The following is a 15,902-nucleotide window of genomic DNA, read 5'->3' on the forward strand; positions in this document are numbered from 1 at the left end:
CTAGATTTTTAGTAAATTCAAATTTCTCTTTTCTAGAAAGTTTTAAGTTTGAGCTTGTTGTTTTCACAATGCATTATTTTGATAAATGAGAAAAAATTGATGAGCCTTAGTAATTCTCATTAATTTTGTCCTCAGATAGAACACCATTTTCCTACTTGAGAAAAGTTAAAGGAAAAAATAATTTGTAACCATGTTATCTTTGGTGTACTAGAAGGTAGAAGATGTTTTTTAAGTTAAAAAACAGAAAAATCATTTTCTACCTTTGTTTCTATTCTTCTGTTTTAATTATTTGTAAAGGATTGCCTTTTAAAATTTACTTTCTGATAATTGACAACGACCAGGCATTTCTGTCTTCATTTCACTGAGATACTATTGACAGTGGCAGCTGTGAACTTCATTCATTGGGGTTTTTTTTGTGTTTTTTACCTGAAAATTTCTTCTTAGGTCATGTTAGAAGTGTATAATTTTTAGTCTTGAAATATAATAATGATTTGATATAATAGGGAAGTAGGTAATTGTTGATTAAATAAAAATTCCTTCTAAAGTCTTTATCATTGGAGGAGAAATTTCTAACCTAGCTCCCAATCTAAAAATATGGCTAATTTTTTTAAAGTATGATTTTCTAACTACAGAATTTAAAATTTTGTAAGCAAATTTCCAAAAATATGCATGACAGAGAAAAGGGCACTAAGCTACTTTGTGTAGGAAATACTACATGGATGGTCCATTAAGAAGAATGCTTCTCAGTATTTTTTAATTCCTGTGTTAGAACTGCTGGAATTTTTGTTATAAGGAGTTCCTTGCTAAAGATCCATAGACCATGAGTGTTTATAATACTTCTTAGAAGTAGTTTGTAAAAGTTTTTTTTTGTTTCTTAGGTCTCTTACAAAGTACCTTTTTTGGGGGGCAAGTGAGGAAGATTGACCCTGGGCCAACAACTGTTGCCAGTCTTCCTCTTTTTGCTTGAGGGATATTCGCCCTGAGCTGACATCTGTGCCAGTCTTCCTCTATTTTGTACGTGGGACACTGCCACAGCATGGCTCGATGAGTGGTGTGTAGGTCTCCCTAGGATCTGAACCTGTGAACCCCAGGCCACCAAAGCAGAGTGCACGAACTTAACCACTACACCACTGGGCCAGCCTCACAAAGTACATATTTTAAATTTGCCTCCTTGATCCTTTCTCAGAGCTCTTGTTTTGCATTTGTGACAATGTATGTGATACTTCCAGGTAAATTACTCTGTATTTTTTTAGAAAATAGAATGAGGTACTGAATCATAATGAGAATATTCAACCTGTTTTGCTTCTCTTGTGATTTCTTGTTTGCATTAAAAACTTTTATTTTCCATAAGTTCAAATAAGAATGTTTGGTCAGTAATCAGAAGAATAGCAACGAAATGTAGGAGGACTCTAAAATTTTGCTGGGGGTAATGGTGGTGGTCAAAAAAATATTTGTCCTTCCACTTAAAGTTTCACTATCCTGTAGAAATAATCTGCCCCAAAAGGGGCACAAGGGGAAAGTTTTTGAGACTTTTCAGAACACATTTGAAGCATTTTTCTAACTATTTTAAGTAGAAGTACAATGATTCTCACAAGATATTATTTTGAGCTATTATAGGACAGAGTGATTATGCTATTTTTCAGAAGCAGAGAAAATAAATTATATTTGAAATGCTTAAAAAATTAGTAGAATGTAATTTGTGAAAAAATTGTTCATGTTGTATGCTGTTCTTTGCTGTTAATATTTCTGTAATTATATAGTTGATAATAGAATAATGTTTTGAAGAATGCATATTTATATAACTGCGTGGTAAATCAGTCTATAATTATTTTTTAACAGGATGGTGAAGTGGATGCTGAAGAACTCCAGAAATGTTTGACACAGTCTGGAATCAGTGGAACTTATTCTCGTGAGATCTCCCCCACCCCATTAAAATTGGAATAGGAATTAATTTTCAGACTTTTTTGTCCCTGTACTTAAAATATTTAAAAAAAAATTTTTATCACAAATATATATACGCGTAGTTGAAAAAGTCACATAATTCTCCAAAGCTTGTAATGAAAATAACTATTCATTGTCCATTTCTATCTCTCCAATGTTAACCACTCATATTTATTTCTTCTTCCTTTCTTTTCCCTTCCCCCAAGGAAAAACAGTTGCTTCTGTCCAGAAGCTCATTTTTTTCTTGCTTGGTCGATTGCCATACACTACCAGATGATTTATCTATATCCAGTCTCATCCTTCTATAGTTTGTTCGTTGTAAACTAATGCTCTGAAATGGACATTTTAGAATTGCCCCTCTGCTCCTGAAAATCCTTCAGTGACTTCAGTTAGGGTGGCATTCAAGACTTTCATGATCTGGTCTTCATCTGCCTTTCTGATGTCATCCTATGCCACTGCTTCACATAAATCCCAAGCTTGAACTAAATCTCTAACTCTTTCAAGTTTTGTAATCACAGTATATGCCAAACTTCTACTTAAACCCAACTTGTCATTTATGTTAGGAAGACCAGAGCTGTTTTCCCCATGACAATAATTTTCACTTATTTTATAATTGCTTATTTAATTACCTAAATCCCCGTGCTAGATGTGAATAGTTTGAGGGTAGTAATTTTTACTTTAGCTTTTTCTTTTTTACTATGGATGCCTAACATTTCATCAAAGTTTGTTGATGGAGTAATTGTGTGTTTTTGGCAATTTTTAAATATTTCGAAAATAGAAATTATCATAATTTTACATAAATAAAATTGGGCAAGACACCAATTGGAATAATAAATATGTTTTATAGCCTTCAGTTTGGAAACCTGCAGAATTATGATTGCCATGTTGGATGTATCCTTGAATAAAAATAGAAAATACTAGAATATAGAATAATTGCTTCTGAATATTAAGGCAATTGTTGGTTATAAATGACCATAGTAAGCCAGAGAGTTTAAAAATACTTTGTAAGATCCTGTTTAAATTCATGCTTTTCCTTTTTTTACACAGAAATCTATTCATATGCTAAATTTGACTAACTCTTACGAAAGCATCCTAACAATTTTTTAGTCAGTACGTTGGAGTTTGGGGTCAGATGAATTCTCTTTGGTATCAGAATTTATTTTTCTTAATAAAACTATCAGAGAGATTACACAGGAAAGATGGGATTTAATGAATTCAAAGAACTTTGGGCAGCTCTTAATGCCTGGAAGCAAAACTTCATAACTATTGATCAAGATCAGAGTGGCACAGTAGAGCATCATGAATTGAATCAAGCTATTGCTGCCATGGGTAAGAATATTAACATTCTTTAGAATCTGTCCAGGTCGTCTTTGTTCTTAGATCAGATGAATCTTAATTGTTGCAATTTGCTAGGTAATAAAGAGAGAGATTATTTGATCCGCAGTTACCTAGTTTGATTTCAGGGTTGTAGATAAATTTTGACTTTAGACCTTTAACAAAACCATTTATCTATGACTTTTTCAAAAGATGGTCATTCATGCATTCTGGTTGATAAAATAATTTCTGAATTTTCTCTGTTGAGTATATTAAATTTATTCCTCTAATTGTTAGTACTCACTTAGCATTTACATTGTGTTCTTTGCTGACTTGGTAAGATCTTTAATTTGACAACAAAGGCTTATCTCAGTCAATTACAGGTCTCCATATTGTAGTCTAGCTTTTCAGCAGTAAAAACCATGTTTTTTGTTTTTCTTCTTTTTCTTGTGTAGTATAGAACACACAGTAGAGATAAAAATATCCCAAAATGGGAAGTCTGCATTTTAGAATATGTTAAAAGAATGTAACTTTTTAATCAAATCTCTGGTAAGCTAAGATTCTCAGTCTACTTTCTTTCAAAAAGTGCTAATATGCAGTGGTATTTAATTTGCTTAGAGTTAATGCAGTTGTAAGTAGTCCTTTTAATTGTGTTTACCCTTGTCATTTTAATTTATACTCATTTCTAAACAAAATACATTTGTAAGAAAATTAACTTTTTGAAGTTAAAATCTGAACCCAATGCAAATTATCTCAAATTCTAATTTAAAGAAGTGACAACCAGTGATTTGTTTTATAAGTAGATATTTTAATTTAACAGATGGTGATTTTAGGGACAATCCTGGCCGTATAAAGAGCCTTAATACCCAGTGGTTTAAACTTGGTCTTTAATTGAGCATAACGTTGGAAAATTAATATAACCTTTTGCAAAATGGAAAGCCACCAAAGAGTTCACATAGGCAGTCGAGGGTAACAAAGAGGTATTCTGGATTATTCAAATTTAAGATCTTCAGATATGTTTAAAATTATTCATATTATTTTGCTTAGAATGCTATGGGAAATCTTAAGAATTTTATCAGTACCACATCCAGATCATACCCCTCTAATGGGAAGTTCAAAATGCATTGTATATAATTATATTAGTTTGCATGTTTTACTTCTATTAATTTATGCCTTTCCTTTCACCTAGTTTCCTGGATTACATTTTATTATAGCTACACATAGAATTTTCCTATTGTGTTTATTTTTATTGCTTTCCCCTTTGAATGAATTAGTGTCTTTTGTGTAGATCTACTAATCTGGTAATATATGCAGACAATACTTCTGGGCCAGCATTCTTCACAGTAAAGTGTACATGTGTCATTAAATTCACAGGACCATCTATAGCGGTGCAGAAAGTAGAATATATTAATTTATATTTCTAATTATTTTTATTTTTTAAATTTCAGTTTTATATATTTTTAAAATGTAAATAATCAGACAGCAATGCATGTATAGAATTTAAAATTAAATTAATATGCCTGTAATGGGAGTGAATGATCCAAAACATTTTACTGATAAGAGTATGTAGTCAAAAACTTTTGGAGTCACAGGTCTAAACAACAAAGAACCGAAAAGATAGTGAAAAGTCTGTGGTTAAGATGAAAGTCTGTGAAGAAACAGAATAGGGGTTGTGGGACAGAAAGGAATAACATTTTCATATTTCTTCTCCTTCTGAATAACCATGTTGATCCTCAGATTTTCTTTGGCCACAAAAGATACATATAAGTAATATATTCAGTGGGAATTATAGTATTTGAATGATAGCAAAGATCACTGGTAATCTTTGTTTTGATATTCTTTAAAGAACTGTAAAATTACAGAATTATTGCGTACAGGTGTTCAAAAGATACAAATTTCCCATATAAAATAAGTAAGTCATGGGGATATAACATACGGCATGGTGATTATAGTTAATAATACTGTATTGCATATTTCTAAGTTGCTAAGAGAGTAGATTTTAAAAGTTCCCATCACAAGAAAAAATATTTTTGTAACTGTATGGTGATGGGTGTTGACTTATTATGGTGATCATTTGACAGTGATCATTTTGCCAGTGGATCATTTGGATCAATATAAATTTTCTAATCATTATGCTGTGAAACTCATAATGTTAGATGTCAATTATACCTCAATAAAAAACTAAAAATAAATAAAGCACCTGAAGAGTAAAAAATAAATAAACTTTCAGAATTGAAATATTGAAGCACTTAAAACTATGAAATACCCTAGACATTATTTCAAAATCAAAATATATTTTAAAGACACAGAAAGATAATTATTTTCTTTTCCTTAGCTTCGACTTTATCACAAAGATAGAATTGTGATATTTATTTACCACTTAACTGTTAGTAATGAAGCCTCTGTCTGATCCATTTCATTATGAACGTTTTGTTTCTAATATATATTTTTATGGAATGTATCTTGAAAGTTATTTTATGACTATTAAGAAGCATGCAATGTTTGTTCTGGTGGTCTTACGGCATTTGGTTTTAGAAATTTTAATTTTATCAATCCCTTTTTTTAGGTTATAGATTGAGTCCTCAAACATTAACTGCTATTGTTAGACGTTATAGCAAGAATGGCAGAATCTTCTTTGATGATTATATTGCTTGCTGTGTGAAGCTTCGAGCATTGACAGGTATTGACCATTTAAAAATGGGTACAGTATTAAGTAGCTGTTTTTCTTGAGTAGTATCTGTCGTTTTCTCCAGTAAGTTTATGATATCATGTGTTTCTCTCCTTTATTCACTATTAAATCTAGTCAGAGTTTTAAGGCTTTAAAAATTTAGGAATATAAATACTGAAAAATTGTTGTAGCTCTGTTTTGGAAAGTTTTCTTCATGTTTCAGTTGCCTTGGATATAAAATCACTTAAAATTGAATTGAGTATGAAATTATTCATCCTTTTAGTTCCTGGGGACACCAAGTATTTGAAACTATAGATTTTAAATTATAATAAAAAAGTAATTTTTTTGTTTAAAGATTTCTTTAGGAGAAGAGACCACTTGCAACAAGGGGTTGTGAATTTCATATATGATGATGTAAGTATCCTGAATAACACTTTAGATATTTATGCCGTGTTCTAGATGTGTTCATAGTTATCAGAAATTTAAGTGATCCCTGGTATCAATACTGGGAATAATATATTTTATAGACCATGTTCTTTTTCTGTATTTTTCAACTGAATGTAAATATAAGAATCAATATTGGTACAAGTACCAATGTGAGTTTATATTAAACATAAAAATGCTTTTAAATTTTATAACAGGCTTTTGGCAGTTTATCTTCCAAATAATTTTTAAAGGCAAAGCTACCATTATTTTTATCAGGAGTAGTTTACTCGTGGTGATCTTTTTTCTAATAGAGATAGGAAATTTTTCTGTGATAGATTATGAAGCTGTTCATTTCTCATTTCAAAGGTTGTTTTAACGTGATTCCAGTTGGGTTTTTTTTAACTGAAGCTATAGGAAACTTATATTTCACATGTGCTTCAATGTTTCAGGGTTTTTGTTTGGTTTGGTTATGTTTTTCTTATGTGTAAGTTATAGGGTCAACATTACTAGTATATAGTGGTTTGAATTATAAGCCTTGGAAACTCAAAGTATTTTCTCTTGTGAAAATGCTTTTATGGAATAGAATTAATCAAAAACAAAAACCAGGGGCCAGCCCCGTGGCCGAGTGGTTAAGTTTGCACGCTCTGCTTCTGTGGCCTGGGGCACCACTCGTCAGGCCATGCTGAGGCGGTGCCCCACATAGCACACCCAGAGGTGCTCACAACTAGAATATACAACTATGTACTGAGGGGCTTTGGGGAGGAGAAAAAAAAAAAGATTGGCAACAGTTGTTAGCTCAGGGCCAATCTTTTTTTTAAAAAAAATTAACATTTTATTGTTACAAGCTGATGATTTTGCTTATGTATTAGTTTTTGCAGGGCACTATGGCAATTTGAATATTTAGAATTTGAAAGGTGAAGAAATACTGTGAATTTTTCTGCTTGGAAGAGACAAACTGGATCACTTTGAATTAACACTTTTGGAGCTTTTCCATATTCCTACTTGTTAAATCTTTTCCCTTTCTATGTGTTTTTGCTTTAGCACACAGTTCAGAGCAATAAAAGAGATGTTTTTGTATTTGGGATATTATTGCTTTTGGAAAAGTTATCACTCTACAGCTATCTGCATAATGTCATAAAATATTGGTATGATTAATTTATATAAATATCTCTTAGCCTTAATTTTTGATAATATACACCTAGAGGAATGTACTTACGAGATAGATTATATAAGAAGCCAAATGATCAAAGCCTAGATAAAACTAATTTATACTTATCTGAAAGTTACAAATTATACATTGAAATTTTGTTTGTAGTTGTTGGTGTTTCAGGGTGAACTAGAAGGAGAATCCTGGATTTTGTGCCATATTCATAATAGGGTTTGTTCTTTGATCACATAATCAGATAACAGAATCTTCATGGGTCTTTGTGTTGAAGAAAATTGTAGTTCCTAAAATTTTATTTTAAATTGCCTTAGGTGGACCATAAAATAATCAATAATGAAATAAGACTATAGGAGGCAATATCTTTTCTTTTTTGCATTTTATATTTTTCTTCAATATGTTTTGTTGTCTCCTATGGAAAAAAGGTTCTTAATAAACAACTTTTCTCTCTGCACTTTATTTTGTTAGTGAAGACATAGAAAACCTGAAATGGCATCTTTCTCTAAATCTAGATTTTTCTGGAAATGACAAATTTTTAATGAAAAGTCAACATTTAAATTTGTTCTGTTAAGCTGCATTGTTGTGTATACATAATGCCAACTGTTTACAAAGTTAAAAAAAAGTAGATAATCTACCACTCTGTTTAAATTTTCAGAAATTACAAATGTGACTTTCTTGACATTAGCTGGTGGTTTTGGCATTAGTAAACCAGTAAGTCTTTTAAAATTCTTTTGAGCACATCTGTGTAATGTGGGGTACTGCACACGGTAGGCACCATGGTGACATTTCTGAGTGATATTGCTATGGAAATTGCAAAGTGGAGTCACCAGATCCTTAGCATTTAAAATCCCTAGTTATAAGCTGTTATAATTAATCCAGCCCCTTTCTTGGGAGACACCCTAAGTTTTTCTTAATGATGATTTAATAAACCACATATTTTTCTTATACTGTAACTGAATATCTTCTAGCTTAAAGGTGAATACAAATTGACATAATTTTAGTATGGCTGATGACCAAATTAATCTATAATTTTTATAAAACTCTGCATTTCTTAAAGAATGAATGGCACTGTCCTGGAAAGGGAAGTTCCCCCTTCTACCCTTCTTGTGTTCTTACGGCTAGACTCATAGTAAAATTTACACAGGACCAGATTAACAGGAGAAAAACCCCGTTTAATTACGTGCGCACGGGAGAGTTATGAAAATGATGCTCGGCGAGTGAACGAAGCAGGCAGTGTGTATATCTTTTACACAAAAACCAATAAATTTGTGAGGAATTGACAGGATAAAGAAACTTAGGTTTGAGGTATGTGATTAGTGAGGAAGTTAAACAGAGTTTAGGCTGCAGACAGTGAATTAACAAGGTTTGTTTCTGCAGGCCTCTGAGCCCTGTATCCCCCAGCTCTGGCGATAAGGATGTAGGGAGAGTGCCTTTCACCTGGGAGATTGATTTCCTGCTTTCAGAGAGACAAGGGAGGGTCCCAGTGCTCTTCCTGTACTGGTTGCTTCTCGAGCGACTTGAATTCAAAATAATACGCCATTGTGGAGTATTTTGAGGCCTCCTGTCCTGGGCCCCAACAGCAGTATCTTGAAGAAAACTTTTTATAAACTTATGGAATTTTAAATCAAGCTTCACTTTAAAAAATCCTGGAAAGGAAGTAATGTATAGTCATTTTGACATTGATGATTTTATATAATTAGCCGTCAAATTCATTTGGTCACTTTTATAAAAATATGTGAATAAATAATTCATATAATTTTGTCCTCTGGCTGTTAATTTCTTTTCAGGAACATATATTTGATAATGTGAGAGGATGTTAACTGAGCCATAAAAAATACAGAATTCTGATTAGAAGTGCTGGAAAAGCACTGGGTAGGCAAAAGCTAATGTAAACACACTGTGTATCGTTTACGTTGAATAATGGTGATAATGTGACACAGCAGCCTGGAGTCAACCTCCAGCTTAAAGCCAGTCCAGCTACTGTATTATTCTGAGGTCAGTTATAATTTTTCTTACTAAGAGACTTGTGGTTGAGGTAAAACTTGAAAAATGGCATATGGTATTATTCGTATAAGTTTCTGCCAAATAACACTTTGTATTAGAACTCTTTGCACAATTCTCTAACTCATCCTTTTCCAAAGATGTTCCTGTGACTTTTGGTCATAGGAGATCTGTGAAAAAGGAGTTTGCATGTCCAAACATATCTGGGAAATTCCCATGCTCCTCAGGGAGCTGGATAAAGCCTAAGGTACATAAAATCCTATTTAATTTTACTTGACCGAGTTTTTTATGAACTTTTTTGACTACAGAACCCCTTTCCCTAGCAAAACTAATGTTCTGTGCCAATCCAACTTAATTGTCAGACGATTCTTTTGCACTTTACATTAAATAAATAATCTTATAAACACCTTAGGCATACGCAATATTTTACTGGGATTTTTGTACTGAAATGCAATTCACTTTTTTGATGCTTTTAAGATAATTGATGTAACAAGCATCCATTACTAAAGTACAAATTAAATCGTTTTATGATGGACATGACTGGAATATGAACGGAGTATGGTAGCTTGTACTGGTTAACTCACACCCAGTTTTCTTATGATGATGTAAATTATTGAATAATGTACACTTCAATGTCTAAGTGCTTTTATTTATACAGTAAACGTTTCCATGTCATTTTGAGATTTTTTTAATAAACATTCAAATAGCTTGCTGTGAAGTTTTGTATCATACAAAATCTGTTACATATATATTATGAGATGCTTCAGTTCAAATAACAGTGCAATAATTCATCTCTGCCTAAAACACTGCCAAATGATTAAATGCCAGCTATTGCAGCTCCATTTCGAGTGGCAGTTTACACATTGTAAATTACATTAAGGGGAAATCAATACTATTAGAATCTTAATTTGGTCCACTTTAAATGTAATTTCAAGGACTGTGCTCATTTTATCTATTTAAGCATGCATGCAGAAACAAAAAATAATAAAAAAGGTCAAGTGATATGTTTATTTCCAGAAAAGACATTTACCTGGAAGAAAGTAGAATTTATTAATGTAATTTAAAGGCTGTTGAATTAAAAAAAATAATTTGTAATTATTTAAGTTAAATATACAAATCAAGTTCGCTTGTAATTTTATGGCATTACTAAACTGGACAAACAAAATAAATACTATTTGTCAAAAATATGCTTTTCTTTGTCCTTTATGTTTGACAAACTTATAGATGATATGTTTTCTATTTCTTTATAGCAGTTTTCTGGGAAATTAATAGGAATAAATTTGCAAAAATATGGTAAATCTAGTGAGTAAAATCCAAGACTTCTTTCAGGTTAGCATCTTTTTCTTTTCTCTTACATTTTAAAATGCAACCATGAGTCTTCTATTACTTTGAATATCAAAAGATCACAACTTTTTTGGTCTTAATTCAATGAAATTTATGTAGTGAATCTTAAGCATTTTGACATAAATAGACAATGCTAAGGTATCATCTAAGAGCATAGCTAGACTTCATAGTAATATTAGATGATACCAAGAAAAAATAAAAATTTAGAACTTCTGTTTTTAACGTGATGAATGCTGACAGGAATTTAAGTGAATACTGTTCAGATAGTTTGTAGTCTAGAATAAGGTCATAACATTACATATGTCCATTTATTAAATTAAAAATTTCCTATGCTTTAGAATACTGAACACAAAACTACTTCCTAGCAAAACACGGGGAAACTTATGAAAAATTTCTGTCTGACTCACTGTCAGCTCATTTGAATGCTGGGAAATTTGTGCTTTTAATTGTTTCTTGCCATGTCTTTTTCTACTTGTTTTAAAAAACATATTTTACTGGCATATAAAGAAAAGATCCTTATATTATTTAACATTCCTTTTACCCAAGCAGCTTGGTAATATGCAGCTTTGTGTTTTATTTTGCGAGCATTCAAAACTCAAGTGTGCTTCTGTACGTCTGAATATATAGCGAGTGGCCTCTGGCAGCACTTCTATGTTACTGTGCTGTGCTGTACAGTCGGGAAATGAGTAGGGTCCTTGCCTGTGTGTTACTTATGTTTTCAGGTATGCCCCTTCTGCAGCATCAGAGATGGTGGCAATTTGGGAAGCTTACAGAGATTGAGAAGAATTGGGCTAGGTCTTCATTTAATAACTATATTCAGAGGCAAGTATGCCAGGAATTAGTACATTCTTCTGATATGTGTGTATGGGGGGAGGTGGTGGAGGAGGGCCCCGGCCCTTTCCCCTCAGCATAAAATATAAATATGTCCTTTCAAGTTACATGCATACAGTCATTTGCAGTTTGGTTCACTGTATTTAATCACATTTTTTCTTGCTATGATCACTGAAATTTCAAAGGATAACCTGAACCGCGCCAGTTTGAATGCTCTAGAAAAATACTAAAGATCCATAGTCTTTTGAAAATTCTAGGCCATTTGAAATGATTTTAGGATTAACTGAACATTTGGATGCATATTTAATTTTCCAAAGCTATCTAAATGCATTACCCCCAAATTTGTCTTAGGGCAAGAGACTTTTAAGTTTTTAAATATTTACCTTTTTCACACTTTGATTCTCATTTTCTCATTGCCTCACTTACAGCTATCAATACAGTGCTTTCTGCTAATTTGTATTTGATTTGATTTTTCATTTATCAAAAGGGAAATATTCTCTTGGTTTTTTAAACCTTTAAACCGTTAAAAATGAATGCTGGAGAATCTAAACCACCAAACAGACTAAGCGGTCCCTACCTTAGAACGTGCCACATTACAACCAACAAATTTTTATTTAAAAGTTGTCTTTGAAGATAGTTTGATTTTTTTTTCTTAAATAATAAATGAGTGATTCTAGGGGAGAAATTAAGAATGTATGAAACTTAGTGAAATGAAAATAATGTTATCCAGATATTTTCATTCTTGATGGGAAAAAATGAATCAAGCATACATTATAAAAAATTTGTTTGATGTGTAAGTTAAAACCTGTTTAGCCATCAGAAATTTTAAGTAATCAAACAATAAATATTTTAATTAATTACTATTGTGTTCTTGACAGGCAATAATAAAAAGTGAAATGTTTTTATGTTTCTTTAATTTTAGATTTAATGCTTTTTCCCACTCAGTCCAGCTTGCTATCGTCCCAATGGAACTGAGTAAAACTGCAGTAGCACTGTGACAATTGTGTGATTTCATGAAATACATCAGCACCACCATGCCTGTATCTAGTTCTGTACCTAGTAAAATGTTGGAAATAATTAGCTTCTCTAATAAAAGTATCCTAACTAGCTAATGAGATTTACTTTCTTTTTCCCCAAAATAATTTCTTTTACAAATTCTTGAATTTTCATGTATAAATAGATCAGAAATTATATGCTTCATTCTTAAATTATGTATATATACTATATTTTCAATACAACTTGTACACTTGTAGCTACCAAAAATTTGCAACCATTTTTACATGAAATTTACATTTTCCTTATTTACAGTTATTCGTAGGTTATTGCAAAACTAGTTGTGCAAGTAGATTACACTGTCAATACCGCATACCAATTTTTGAAGAAAATATTTGCTAAAAAATAAATATCTCTGCACAGAGTATTTTAAAAGCATCATGATTTCATGCTACATTATGTGCCTAAAGACTAGGAAAAAGTATGTGTTTTGGTAGATTGTTTCATTACTTTTAAAGCATTCCAAGGTACTTACTACTTAACCAGTGTGAGTGAGCTTCTTTATATCAGATGACTAACATTTTCAAGTAGTTACACACATTATTTTTCGAAATGTATTATTCTTTAACTGGCAAACATTCATATACATTTTCCAATCAAAATTACAGAATGCAGATTCCAGCTAAAAAGAGGTAATGTTCTTTAGTTAAAATCAGTAAGTGACTAGGAGATAAAAACTAGGGATTTCTCAATATTTCTATATTTCTCTAATATTTGGAAAAAGGGTGCCATATAATTTCAATGCTATTGTAATTATAGGGGCATTTTGATGAGACTATGTGGAGGAGTTAATTATAAGATTAATGATCCTTGAATTTTACTCCTAAATAAGGATGATGGAATGGTGTGGAATATTCTTATATGCTCAAACACTATGATGTCGGTATGCAAAAAATACAGTTTAAATGCTAATAGTTGTGATTATTTTCAAGTTAAAAACAATAAAATACACACAGAGGAAGTATAAAGAATATAGGTTAAATGTATAGTGCTTTAAAACCACAAGTGTACTAACTTATTTTGTGTCTCTCAAAAAAACAAATTAACTAATGGAAGTCACAGATGTCATGATTGCAGTTTAGGAATTCATCTAAGCTTTTCAAAAATAACCGTGTTAGTATTGCCACTTCTTGTAAAAATATTGGGAGCATTTCTGTAATATTTTTTTGCTATTCTCATTTAAAAGTTTGATTATGATTGGTAGAACAATGAAATTGGTCAATTGATTATATGGTTCTGAGTTCTTAGCATTGCATTTCTATAGATGTTTTATTCTTCTGTTCATAGTAATAACGTTAATTTTAAATAACTTCTTGTTATCATCTCTTTCAACCTCCACTTAATAGTTTATATAAATAAGCCTTGTGATAATGTCTTTTCATGCTGTCAGCTATTAATAATTCATGTCTTCCTGTGAATTTTTTCTGTATCGCATATTCTTAAAGCAAAGTATATTTATACCACAAGAGCATGTAATGAATTATTCTAAGCTTGGTCACTGATCCATCACAATATACTTTATAAAGCATTTTAAAACATGACCCTTTTAGTTTTTCAAAGGTTAACATCACTTCATGCTAAGTAGAACCACAAGAAAACAGCTTTGAGAACCTTGAGAAGTGAGGGGGCTGGGAGAAGGTGTTACATACCTAGAAAACAATTGCGATGCAGATGTGTAATTTTATGGATGTTGGACAAAGACAATATTTGACAAATATTGGAATGCTATAGCAGAAGAAGCTTCCCTAACACTGGCCTTCTACTCTAAGCAAATGGATCTTTGAGAGTTGTGTGAGAATCACTTCACAGATTTTTGTCACAGAGTGTAAATGGGGTCAGTGTTGGGTAGGGAAAAGAAGAACAGAAGGTTTTTCGAAGACGTAGGTAGGGCTTCCGCACTTCCACCGTAATACTCCCACCTCTGGTGAGGATGCACAAGTCACATGATGATCTTACAGTTTTCTGGTGCTTTATGGTTTACAAAGTACTTCCACATAGATATTTCAGAGGCTTCTCAACACTCTTTCAAGATATTTAAGATGTTACCTTCATTTTTTATAGTTTTGGATAATGGAGCTCACTGAGAGTTTGCCTTGAGAGTAAGTGGAGAAGGTAGGATTTGAATTCGGGTTTACCACATTGAGTCTCTTGCCATTTCCACCGTTCCACACCAGAGCTTAGGCAGTTTAGCTCTTAGCTTAAGATCTGTTTAAGGTATCTCTGCGTGAGGGAGTGAGCCTCAGTGCCTGGAAAGAACCACTACAACTGTAAAATTCTATTTGCTGAAGTAGTAGAAAGTCTATTTTATTTCAAAATTGTATTTTGAAAATGTATTTTCAAATATGTTTGAAACTATATCGTGTTTGGGAACTACATCATGGATGTAGAGAGGGGCCTCCACGGTGAGCCAGCCTTTACGGTATACATTCTAGTAGTACTGAATTCGACAGATCAGCTTTGCATACTTGGCATTTAAGTCGATTCAGAGAAGATATGTTTGTAACAATGAGATTCAGACTCTCACTAAGATTATTGTAAATAGTATCACTTTAAAGCTATAAACCTAATAGTGCAAAATAGAGAGAAAACAATAGCTACACTCGCATTTTTCTGAATCAAAAACTTTAGTCTTGGTAACAGCTGTTTAGTTGGAGACAAAGCACATTATGCAAAAGCTAAATTGTAGAAAGTTGTTGTCCTGCTTGTTTTTAATGTCATGTTCCTGGATGAGAACCAAAGAATCTAGCATTTTTTGAGCACCTACTATGTGCCAGGCACTTTGCTATATGTTATCTCATTCCCTTACAAGCTTCGAGGCAGGTACCGCTTTCCCATTTTTATAGATTCAGGGAGGTTAATTAACTTGTTCAGGGTCACACAGCTCTTAATGAGAGAACTCATCCTGAGACCCAGGTTGGTCTGACTGCAGTGCCCATGATCTACGTTGGTTATTCTCAGAGTTTTTGTGTGCAACAGGATCTTCTGGTGGCGGGCTTGTTAAAAGATGGTTGCTGGGCACCCCCACCTAGAGTTTCTGATTCATTAGGTCTGGGTTAGGCCCAAGATTGTGCATTTCTAACAAGCTCCCAGGTGGTGTTAGAGCTGCTAATTCTAGGATTACACTTGAGGACATCATCTTCTTGTCTTCCAAGGGCTTCTGAA

General features: G+C 32.4%; 1 protein-coding gene across 4 annotated transcripts in view; it reads left to right on the plus strand.

Annotated features, from left to right (window-relative positions):
- The window catches only part of GCA (grancalcin), a 32,804-nt gene extending 24,348 nt beyond the window's left edge, over positions 1-8,456 (plus strand). For 3 of the 4 annotated variants that reach the window (XM_046658991.1, XM_046658992.1, XM_046658989.1), the window contains 6 exons: positions 1,840-1,909; positions 2,789-2,832; positions 3,123-3,270; positions 5,822-5,935; positions 6,279-6,337; positions 7,219-8,456. In XM_046658991.1, coding sequence (XP_046514947.1) covers positions 1,840-1,909; positions 2,789-2,832; positions 3,123-3,270; positions 5,822-5,935; positions 6,279-6,337; positions 7,219-7,245 — 462 coding nt within the window. In that variant the 3' untranslated portion in view covers positions 7,246-8,456. The remainder of the gene's footprint in view (positions 1-1,839; positions 1,910-2,788; positions 2,833-3,122; positions 3,271-5,821; positions 5,936-6,278; positions 6,338-7,218) is intronic. The other variant, XM_046658990.1, reaches the window with a different exon arrangement.
- The last annotated feature ends 7,446 nt before the right edge of the window (positions 8,457-15,902 follow it).

The sequence above is a fragment of the Equus quagga genome, chromosome 4 (genome assembly GCF_021613505.1).
Source record: "Equus quagga isolate Etosha38 chromosome 4, UCLA_HA_Equagga_1.0, whole genome shotgun sequence".
Classification (NCBI taxonomy): Eukaryota; Metazoa; Chordata; class Mammalia; order Perissodactyla; family Equidae; genus Equus; species Equus quagga.